The 12,198-nt window shown below is 38.2% G+C and overlaps 1 protein-coding gene across 1 annotated transcript in view; it reads right to left on the bottom strand.

Moving 5' to 3' along the window:
- Positions 1 to 11,916, bottom strand: part of LOC118161606 (vasoactive intestinal polypeptide receptor 1-like) — a 30,292-nt gene extending 18,376 nt beyond the window's left edge. Inside the window, exons 1-2 of the mRNA XM_035317137.1 lie at positions 11,722 to 11,916; positions 2,393 to 2,492 (exon numbers count right to left, since the gene is read on the bottom strand). Of these exons, the coding sequence (XP_035173028.1) occupies positions 2,393 to 2,492; positions 11,722 to 11,766 (145 nt within the window). The 5' untranslated portion in view covers positions 11,767 to 11,916. The remainder of the gene's footprint in view (positions 1 to 2,392; positions 2,493 to 11,721) is intronic.
- Between the last annotated feature and the right edge of the window lie 282 nt (positions 11,917 to 12,198).

Genomic DNA, 12,198 nt, shown 5'->3' with positions numbered 1-12,198 from the left:
AAGAGTTCAAATGAATAGTTAGGTAATGTGAGGTCCACATAGACTTGCAGTGGTCTGCACATTTTAAGAGACTTAAAGAGTTCCTCTAAGAAGCACTAAAAGACTTCTAAGGAACTGAGTCTAAAAATTTAGACAATGAGGGGTTTGACAATGAGGGGTTAAATAACAGAATTAGATGAACTTATCTGGGAGGGGGACCTGGATGTTTTATCTTGCAGAGTGGGTGGGCTTCATTTCCAATAACTTCTATAGCTGATAGAGAAAACACTGAGTGCAAAGTCAGCAAGAACATTTCACATGCTGAGGTTTTCAAGACACTAACGAATGGCTAAATCATCTGAGACTCCATAAGGACAAGTGCAGTAGGAATCCTATGAAGTAATGTTGACATCATAGACATTTAAGTCTGCTTCAGACACCCAAAACTCTTTTGTTGTTTTTCTGTTTGTTTGTTTGTTTGTTTTTCAAAGGAGAAAAATAAGCATTTTTAGAGCTTGATTCAATTGACCTGTTTTACACATGAACTTCAAGAAGTGAGGAATTGCACCCTTGACTCCACTGAGGACACTCATTAGACACCACTCTGTATAGTGAGGATAATGACTAACGGCTTTAGATTAAAAAGTCTGCAACACAGAATAATTCTGCCTCTGATTCTCTGAGAGTGCTGGGAAACAACTACAAATTGTGGTCTTTGATTTTGTCTCATATGCAGTTCCTGAAAACTGAAAAACATCCAGGGACTTTTATCAATCTGAGACAAATTTTAAAACACCCTAGATAAAATACCTTAGGGTTTTTAAAAAACCCTAGATGAATTGTTTTTCCAGATCTAATGTTTCATTTTAGAATATACTGAGAAAGGCTGCAAATACCAGAACAGATTTTCATTAAACTCTTTCCACCTATATAGAACAAAAGGTGGAAAGGGGATCATTGAAAAAAATCACAGCTGACAAGGTTCAAGATTTTTAAATAGTTTAGCAGACGGTTCAGGATTCTATTTATTTATTTATTTGAGTAGCCTTTGCTACAAAGAGGATTCCAAAATCATGTAATTGTTTTCCTGGTAAAGAGAAAAATATCTGGAATGTCATACTGTACTTTTAAAAGACAAAATGCTTGTAATAAATCATGATGGACAAAGCTTGATTGTTTTCAGAATTTTTGTTAGTAGGTGTTCCAGGTGTAAAATGTATCCAGGAGGTATTTTGGAGTTGATAAAAGGAGGTGGAGAGGTGAGGAAAAAATAACAATAAAATAGAATGGACAAGAACAAGAAGAATGCCAGATACCAGAGTGACTGGACAGGCTTCAGAAAAAATACACAAGATAAAGGACATGTCCTGAGATTTAGTCTCTAAACTGTAGGCTTCTAAAGGCAGGTTTCCATGTGGCTGCAATACTTCTATTCATACCATTCACAACTTTGTCTCATAACTCATCTCTAGAAAATGTCCATCTGATAATTTTTTATAACTGAGAGGCAGTTTCTATCTTTTTTTAACTGAAGTTGGCCAGAAAAAAAAAAAAAATGGGATTGAGTTTTTGAAAGAATTTGGATATTTGTTATTTTAATTTGAACCAATTAAAAGCAGGCCTTTAAAATGCTGGAACCATAGTAAAGAGATTCCCTTTTACAGCATTTTAAAAATATGTTACAGAAATGCTGAAATGTTCATTTTAACTTAGAAATTTATATTTGGATATATAATAGGTTTCAAGACACTGCTACAAATAAGTAATTTCAAACAAACAAACAAACAAACAGAAAAACTCCAAATATGTAGAAATAAGATATTTTGAAGAAGTTGGGATTTTTTTCTCTCATTTTTTTCTGGAAAATAACTTTTTCACCAAATTGGAATGATTTTCAACATAATAGAATTTCTACATGTGTTTTTTTTTTTCTGTATTCTGTGGAAACATCCTTGGAGTTTTGGATATAAGTACATATAAAATACTTTAATGACTTTAAAAATACATCCAAATATGATTTTCTTGCCTGAACTAGACATTTAAAGTTGTCAGAGTCTGAACTAATCATCTTAGCCTCATTCTATAGTTAGTAAAGAGAAATGTGATTTCAGAGAATGATTCATCTCATCCTAAAGTAAGTATCCAAGGCAAAGGCAATGAAAATTTTTCTAAGGACACCCACCTTCCTCCATTTACTCTAAGGGAATCTAAGAAGACACATCCTGACTTAGACACTGAGCATTTATAGATGTCTAAAATCAGATGAGGTAAAGCTGAAGCCAATAGAAGGAGAAGCACTTCAAGCCAAATAAAATAGGATCAAATTTTGATTCAGAAACTGGTATCTTCACATCACACACCTGAAGTGATACAAGAGATATTAATATCAGAGGTTGGCAATCAAGGTTATTACCTTTAAAATCAGATGAAACAGATTCATTCTTTTCTAGGCAGAGTGCCTCCTCTTTCACGACTTGCTGGAATATCTTGCATTCTGGATGGATTCCCGCAACCTCAGTGAGACAAAGAAAACATAACCAAGAAGTTCTGTGATTACCAGAGTGAACAGAGCCATTTTTTTTTTTTTTTTTCTGCAAATAGGAAATGTAAATAGCAGAAGGATAGACAAAGGGTAAAGGAGGCTGTGATCTTGTACATGTATCAATTTATATGCGTGTGAGTATATGTATACATTTATTTATTTATTTATTTATTTATTTTCTGTGTATCGTAAAAGTAGAGCTCATGTAGCACTTTTTCTCTAAGATGGATTTTTTTTTTTTTTTACCAACTCCTTTTTACGCCTATAATCAAAAATAAGTAAATAATAATTTTCTTTAAACATAAATAGATAATTTCTTAGTTAAAGACATGGAGTCTTACATGGAAGACTTTGGGATGACAGTGTTATACAAATTACCCTTCAGAGAGACATGTTCTAAGCTCTTCCCTTCTAAATGCAGTTGGTATAATTAAAAAGGAAGAAAAGAAAGAAGCCATAGGAAGGAGCAGAAGATGTCTGTCCATTCAGACTTGAATAAACAATATTAAAGTCCAAGAATTTAGAGAAATTAAGAAAATGGTAGCCCTGATCATAGTTCAATCTGAGTGATTACATAACTTTATCATTTTACTTTCTGAGGATGCAGAGTTGGTATGCAGAGGCATTGTTTCCATTTCACCAAAGGAAGAAATTAGAAAAAATGTATGATTCACTTTTGGAGCATAAGGAATTATATTTATTTCCCAGATGAAGATTACTATATTTAACCAGTTAAATGGACTACTAAACATCACCAGTGTTGTTTACTAAGGTCTAGACACCGCTTCTTAAGTACAGATACTTAATGTCATTGAGGTATTGTCATGTATTTTACTTGGCCTCCATCTTGAACTCTGGAAAGTTTCAGGATCCCTCAGTCACGTTTGCTGTCATTGAGAAGATATTCTTAATAGCCTCAACAGTCTGGAAATGATAGCAGGTGCTTCTTTAGGGACAATTAAATTCCGAGAAATTATCTACAATGTCAGTGTCTACATGGGACCTTGTTATCTGAGCTTCTTTTGCAGTCAGTGGAAATTTAAAGGATGTTTCACTCACCCTGGAATGGTTAATGACATTTGTGTTGATATAGGGTATCCCAGACCTCTTGTGTAGGTTTGATATTAATTTTACCAGCCCCATGACAAAGTTTCAAACACTATCGGTTGTTTTAAATAGTTCCACACACATATTTAAGCAACAGAATTAACCCCCTCAGTCATTAGAGCTAAGAGAGTCTAGAAAGTAACTAAACTGTGTAGAGCACAACTGAATAGAGCACCAAAGACTCCTTTGGCTATAGTGCGATTTTCAAGACATGGAGTCTTACATGGAAGAGAGCAGAGGGTTTGCTCTTTTGCAAGCTATACTATTCAAAGCAAAGCCAGAGGCTCTGGGGACAGTGATTTTAATTGTAGTGATGGATTGAAGGCTTTCTGAGATATTTCTGAGGGAGACTGTAGGCCATTCTAAATCTCTAATGACTTTGAAAACACAGTGCAGATGAAAACATCACTGCTATATTGCCTTTTCAGTCACGAAGTTGATTTATTGGCCTTCAGAATGTTTAGTGAGCAGTGCAGCCAGGACTTCTTTTAGCATCAGTTGAAAGTGAGTGGAAGTTTTGTAGACTATTACATTTTTATAATAATACCCAGCAGGGGGGTGGGGGGTGGGGTGGGGTGGGGGAGTGGGGTGGGGACAAAATACAAACAAACTAAACAAATAAACAAAAAACTTTACCTTCAAAAACTTCAAAATTTTTACCTGTATTTGGATTTTAAAGTAGCATGGACAAAATGCATTTAATTATGAGGCCCTAGACATGGTTCATACCTCCTAATATTAGAACAGAAAGAGGATTAAGGACACTGCATGAAAAGAAAATTAAGACGTGGCTTTTTTTCATGCATTTTATCTCTCCAGTGGGCAATTTTAAATACAGTTTATAAACCAACATGAGGGATTCTTAAAATATCTCTTGCTGTTCATCTGTAGTAACTCTGAAATGTAATTTTTCAGGTTTTACTGTGAGCCACATTTATGGCTTATCTTTTAAAATACATTTTGGTTTTCCTACATAACAAACAAATAATTTGAGTAGTAGTAACAAAATGATCGTTACCAAAAAAATCCCTCATTATTTCTATTTATAAGGATGGATTCAACTGGACAGGAAACAAGTCTTTTTTTGTTTGTTTTGTTTTCTGGAATTTGTGGACTCTGTTGATGATGATGAGAAACTTTGTATATGGAATATTCTTAGGCTTGATGTTTAAAAGTTACAACAACTCAACATGATTTTATACAATTACCATCTATTTTGAGTCCTTTGGCTTGAAAGCAATGACCAGTCAGAGCCCAAAATGAAATCAAAACCATGAAAAAAGATTTGAAAGGCCTTTGAGAAAAAAAGCATTTGGGATAGATGAGTTAACTTAAGGTTCCTCTTCATGCCAGAGGTGCCAGGAATGGTGAAAGCAGACATCTAATTCATAATGAAAGGTTTCAAAAGAGGAAGTGATATCTTTTTCCACAGGCCAACTTAAGCAATGCATACAGCAGTTGCAGGTGTAACACATATGAGGGACTAAGCAACTGTACCCTCCCAGATGCATTGTCAAAAAGGAAGTATGCATGCCTTTTCCCTCCTTTGGTAAATCCACACCTTTTGAACCAGACTAACAGTAACCATAACCCAGAACTGCACTGAAACCAGTGGAGTGAAATTCATTTGCATTGGCTGGGAAGCCATACTCTATCCACATGGAAGGTGTGAGTTGGTTTTCCAAAAGACAGAGGAACTGCCATAAGAGATCAGATCCCTTGTCCATGTAGTCCAGCCCTCTGCCTCTGACAGCAATGATCAATCATCAGAAAACATGACTGTAGGATTTTCTCTAGAACAACTGTTGCTGATACTCAGCAATAATGAGATGCCACTACCGTTGATAGCTTAGCAATTAAGAAGTGTATATAAATTGTATTTGATTTGGGGGTACTGGGTTTGGTGTGCCAGTGACTAGTTTGTTATAGGCCAGAGCATAGATTAAATATTTCTGACAGTTAGAAAATCAAGATCAAGTGTAATTACAGAGGTAACCTACAGCTTACCCTATAAGAAGCAAAAATGAGGCTGATTTTGTTAACAAACAATATCGTAGCTTATTAGAAGTAATCCCACAGTAAAATAAATAAACAAATAAGGAAAAAATGACACATACAAGAAATTGAGAACAGTGATGATGCTTCAATTTGTTCGTTTTCCTCTGGCTTTAAGAAAAAGGCAACCATTAAGCTATTTTACAGTTAAAGGAAAGCCTTCTGGGCAGAACATTATTTGTGATTTGTTGGCTAAGGTTTACTTATTTTTTCCTTATTATTCTCACAGTGCCATGAGAGAAAAGTGCCTGTTGTTGCTCTAACTTGCCTGCAGTGGTTAGATGATGAGGCTTTCTAGAAAGCAAGGGCCCTGCGTGAGTTGCTTCACCAGACTGGGGACACAGTATGGCAATGTGGGAGGCATCTGATGTAATTACTGAGCTCTTGTCAGAAAAGAGCATCTCCTGTTCACCTTAGAAAAGGGTAATTTAGGAACCAAAGTAAGGGTGTCCAATCTGACATAGTCTTCACTGCTGTGGTAATAATTCAGAGACTAATTCAAAATGCTGCTTCTTGGATCAACTTTTCCTACTGGTAAGGCAGTAACATGGCATTGACCTTACTGAAAATCACATTACAGGGTGCCTTCACCCTGAGAATTATACAGAAAACTTAGATGTTTCATGCAGTATTGTGGACAGCACTCAAGGAATGAGGCTTTGCATTGCTGAGCTACACTGAGATCTTTTTGCAGTCTTGAACTTCAGTGACCAGCCAAAATTCACAGTGGTGTCTTAAATCTAAGTCCCAACAACTGAAACAATGTTGCCTGGAAAAAAGCAATCAGAAGTGAACATAAAAAAGTTGTATATGATAGAAGCAGGCATGCTAAAACCCTGAGACAGTTTATGGAGCCAGATGTTGGATTTGTACTTAGTTTTGAACTTCTTTTTCTTAACATCCATAAGGATACTGCATTGAAACCTTGAGCAGTACACTTACTGATAGTAAGAAGCATAGCCTTGTTTTGTATTTCCTCTGTATTTTCATTTGTTTGCCCAAACAGAAAATTCAAGCTAATGATGCTTTGGGCTTTAATTTTCTTGTGTTGGACAAGACCAGATTTAGCAAGCTCAGGGAAGTATTTTTAGCAACATCCTAATGCCATACTTAGTGCAGATTAGTTAAAAGCAATTGTTTGTGAGAGTCCATACAGAGATGGTGCCCTCAGACTGTTGTGATAGAAAAACTGTAATTTAGACTCACATAAAGGACAGATCTTCACTCATTAAAAAGTCTATTAGCACACTTGGGAAAAAGAAGGGACATTTTCTCTCTGAAAACAAGGGAAGTGCTTCAGAGTTGGGCATCTAATATAATTCTGAAAAATAAATTCAGTGGGATCAGAAAAACAGGAATGAAATGGTAACTCTTAGTCATTTTGAAAAGTAATCAAAATGGAAGAAGTAGCTGAATGAAGACGTGGCAAGATAGGAATATTTCAAGAACTTGAAGTATATTTCCAGTGATCTGGTTAAGTTTCCAGTGCAGTGGAAGCCTAAAATCACACAAACAAGTTCTGCATCTAGTGCATAAATCACTTACTAAGAGTATTCATAACACTCGTCACTATTTTTTTCCCTCTGTCTCCACAGTTTGAATTCATCTCTCAGATCTCATCTCCTGTGAAGTCATCTCTGTACTCCCTGCTCTCCAAGTCCAGGCTTCTCCTGTTCAGCTTTTTCTGTTATGACTTTGATGCCCAAATAGTTTCTTCTCCATATTCAAACCAGAGTTGTCTGCCATCCATGTCATATAGACTCTCACCTGGGAGGATTAAAACTCACTTGCTATTTTGAGATACAGAAGAGCACAGCAAAGATGTGAAAATCATGCATTCCCTGACCTTTTTTAACTGTGCAATGGTGTGTTCAGTCATTCCGGTAAGTTGGCTGGTTTTACCAAAGACACAGTTCAAAGAAGAAGAACATGCTCTGAAGCACATGCTTTTTTATTTTTTTTTTTATTTTTTTTATTTTTAAAGTTGAAATGTTGATGAACACATCAAAGTGATGAATTCAAGATGAAAGGTGGCTCATAAAAAAATCTGAATACATGTCTATTCACTGAAGAAGTCTAACAAACCCCCAGCCATTTTCATGAACTTCTCAATCTGTTGAATATATCTTATGAAAATCTTCCATAAGGCTTGTCCTTGTCCACCTGTTTCACTCCTTTCTCAAAAAGCCAAATACTAATTAGAATGTTTTGAAATTAGGAACCATAGGTTCCTAATGGGACAATTTTCCCATGTGAAAGGAACTAAAACAAACCTTGAGCTCCATAAGCTCCTGTCCACGTTAGTTTAACTACATTCACAATCACTGCAGTAAGGACATTCCTATTCATTTTGACCTACAAGCAATTCAACAAGATTATAATACAATATAGGCAGTATTCCATTCTGTCAGAAAACTGGAAGAAACTATTTTTAAAAAGTCAACATTTCTTACACAGCAAAAGAGCCCAATGCTTAAGTGTGCTTGGAAAAAAAGTGAGTATCCACTTTTTTTTATTTTTTTATTTTTTTTTTTACTGCTGTAACCAAGCCATGTTTACCACTCCTGATTCTGACTGACTGTAAAGCATGAGGTCACCACAGCAGTGTCATGACTCTGGCATATTTAATTATCATAAAAAATCCTGCCCTTAACTTGAAAGTTCTGACACAGTCTTGATCCCCGAAGCTTTTAACCCCAAAGGTAAAGGCCTATTTCCAATCTTTCTCTTCAGCCAGTTTAAATAGATTATTCCAGGAGTCTTTTTGGCTGAAAATGACTACCTAGAGGACATTCTCAGTGTTTGTTTCCTCTTTCTAACTCTATTACCTATGGAACAAGAGAAGTTGAGATACTGATTGCCTTACAGTCATTTAGAGGAATATCTTTTCAAGATTGTTTTTAAGACATTGGAGTAATGTTTGAATGTTCCTCTGTGTATTGGATTGTATTTATCTGACTGTATTTAACCACATAGCTTTATACAGAGCAGTACTAGCTGCACATACATATCTGTGTATTTCAGTGTATGTATTTACTCATAGATAATTCTCTATGTGACAATTCATACATAATAATTTATTTTGTTTACAAACCCAGTGTAATTAGTATTATCTTGAAGAAAATGAAAATGAAAACATTAGCTCTATAAACTTGTTAGAGCATTTAATTTCTTAACTAATACTGCCATTAATATTTACAGAATGAAAGCACCCTAATAGCCAAGGATCCTTCTCTTTGTTATTTCAATTGCCCTTATTAAGGTGAAATTTCTCCCTTTCCGTATGCGTAATATGTTTGCCTAAGGGTGGGGTTCATGTCACCAAATTTCAGAGCAATGAAACTTAGATGTCAAAGACCATCAGCAAGCTCACTTAACCAAAGCCATAGCCATTGTTCTTGGAGTGTTCCTACCCTTTCCCATTAGTATTAAAGGAGTCTAAACTAGTAACTTTAGACAAAATTCCTAATTTTAGACAGATAATTTTAGATGATTAATCTGAACTCCTCCATCAAGACTCCCTTAATAATCAATGAAGGCAGACAGGCAGTTCCAGGGGAGGATTCCTCCCACCTCTCTCAGACACCCGTTTGAGGACACAGTGACTCATTATACAGGAGCCTGTCTCCCTCCATTAACTCGCTCCAGGAGAACAAAATGCCTGAGCAGATGGATCCTTCCACACCTCCACTTGCCTGTGGAGGGAAACCTAAGGCGTGCAGACACTGAATCCCTAGAAGAAACAGATATGTCCCTTAAATGCAGATTGAGTAGTAGCTGTGTCAGGAATTTAAGCCAGCCCAAGTCTCTTTTACTGAGAACTTAGCACCTTGTTATGAATTTGGATCCATACGCCTACTACCTCAACAATAACCCATCTATGCTCCCTCTCACCTCCATTCTTCAAACCAGGCAGAAGCCCTTCCCCAGAAATGTGAAAAGCTTTTAAGTGTTTGGAGATGAAAGCAGTTTAGTTCAGCAGGAAGGATGACAAATATAGGGTCTTTTCAGCTCCCCATCCTCTGTTTCCTGAGACTAAGCTCTTTAAGACAGGAAAAGTCCTTTTTATGCATTTCAGCACCCACTGCTCTCAGTTGCTTGTCACTTACAAGCAAATGGTAATTTTTAATGCCAAGGACTCTATTCTTCAATGCAGAAAGTACATCCTGCAACATACAGCTCCCTGGGGAGCTGACAGGAGGTAGAAGTACCTAGTTTCATGGAATAAGTTTTCAGGATTATTTCAGGATGATTCTTCTGGTTTATTTTCATATCTGAATTAATAAATATTTGGAGAATCGACATTAGAATTATTTTTTCACTCTGTTGTGATCCTTTGAGACATGAAAAGACCGTTTGCTCAAAATATCCAGTGGGTCTCTGGTCTTTCCTGACTCTCTGACTTAGGGTCCAAACCTTCCCATCAGACCAAGGCTGGGGCATGAAAACACCAAGATTTAGATCACTGACACTTACCAGAAATGTAGTTGGCATTCATATGTAAGCAGTAGTTTGATGCCAAAAGCTACTTGGAGCATACAGTTTATCAAACAGGAAATCCTGTTCTCTCATCCCATCTGATAAGTAATTTATTATGGGCACAGACTGCTGCACTATGCTAAAATGTTAAAATGTGTGCCAGCCCACAGATGTGCATGATACATCATTCCAGGTTAGCTCCACTCTGCAGACATCTGCAAGAATAAGCTATGCCTCTGATGTGTGTAAAAAGGCTAGTCCAAATGCCAAAGTCACTCTACCTGTAGAAGCATAACACTGCAGGTTGACTAGTTTTCCCTGAATAAAAACTGTATGTAACAAGATTTGTGTAGCAAGATTCTGCATCTTAACAGCTGTAAATAAAGCTGCTTAAACACAAAGAAAATCCAGTGTTCCAAAAGATGTGAGGTGCTGGTGTGAGAATTTGCCTTCTGTCTTTCACCTTATTAAAGAGGAGGGTCAAGTCTGGTCTGTAACCCTTTAGGCTGCTGTTATCATCAATGGGAGAGAATAGGCTTTATAGGAATATTTGCCCCATCTATCTTTCTCAGGACAAGAGGAAATGCTTCCAGGGAAGGCGACTGTCTCCCCATTGAGTACAGACGGAGTCTGAATCCTAGCCTACACTAAACATTCAGCTGTGAAATTGCTAAAGTTAGAATTAATGAGTCCCTAGGAATCACACCCAGGAAGGTTCCCAAACAATTATTTGAGGCTAAAGATGTAGGGGAAAGAGGAGATATGGATGTACTTAACACCTACACCTGCTTTTGCTAATCAGTGCAGGCAACACCAGCAGTTGGCACTGGGCACCAGAGAGATACACATGCTTGAATTGCATCTCTGTGCCCATACATCTTCCCTGATGTTTAATGTTACAGTCTCACCTGCTGCCTCCAGTGCACAGCAGACACAAGATGGTTCAGGCTCCTGTTTGGTGACATTATAAGCAGCTGCCTTCAGCAGTAAAAACATCATTGCCTTCTCACAGAAGTAAATGTCCCAAATACATCAGGAGAAAGTATTCCCTTTAGTTATCCTCTCTCTTCAGCAAAGTTACCTTTCTCAGGACAAGATAGGAAGCAAGCCATCCCCTCCTGTCCCTCTAAAGATATGCTACAGCTACTCTGATCTAGGGATGCTTTTCTGTCCTCTGGAAACTGCAGTTCTAATGAATGGAAACTGAAAGAGATTTATTAACAGCATCATAGGGCTGGAAAATTTAAAGAAAAGAGCTGGGTTAAATCTGTAACTCTGGAATATGTTTTCTATTTTTTTCCTTCCCCCTCGCCCTCTCTTTTATTTTTTTCTTTTCATTTTTTTTTCCCATCCTTCTGCCTGCTTCCCCATCTGACAAAAGTTCCCAGCCTCTGCGGACGACCCTCCCCGGGACCCTGCGGGGCAGTGGCAGAGCCATCCAGCTGTGGCCAGCTGTGTGGGCCCCCAGATGTGCGGTTCCCCCGAACCCCCCCGGCACCCAATGCAAGGCAGAGGTGCCCAAGGGACCCCTTCCCCCGGGGCCGCCGCCGGACACTCACCAGGGGGAGTAGCAGCCAGCACAAACTTAGCATCCTCCGCAGCATCCTCCGGGTCCTCCCGCTCCCTCTGCCTCCTGTGAGGCTGCCAAAAGCCGATGCTCAGCCCGCCCCCACCTGCCCAAGACCCGCCCCGGAGCTCCTTGCACCTCCTTTCCCCGACCCCCGGGTCCCTCCTGGGGATCCCGACAATTGCAACTTTTCCTCCCGCACCTTCGTGCCCCGCAGGACCAGGCTTGAGATTCCCCTAGGATTTTGGACTCACCTCCGTGAACCTGCCTTTTGCAAAACTGCAGGGAGCTGGAGCACCAGCTGGTCTTTGAGGGTGTATTTGGAGGCAGATGCTCCCCGTACAAGAAAAGATGCTGGATTCACCTCTCCTTCTGTTTATCATCAGCCTGTGCTTGCAGCTGGAGGCAACAGGTTTTCAAAGCTGTGTTTCCAGTGGGTCTGGCAGGGTGGCATTCCCTGGGCACTCTG

The sequence above is a fragment of the Oxyura jamaicensis genome, chromosome 2 (assembly GCF_011077185.1).
Source record: "Oxyura jamaicensis isolate SHBP4307 breed ruddy duck chromosome 2, BPBGC_Ojam_1.0, whole genome shotgun sequence".
NCBI classification, from domain to species: Eukaryota; Metazoa; Chordata; class Aves; order Anseriformes; family Anatidae; genus Oxyura; species Oxyura jamaicensis.
Note: the sequence above shows the minus strand (reverse complement) of the source record. Positions and strands in the feature narration are given on the sequence as shown.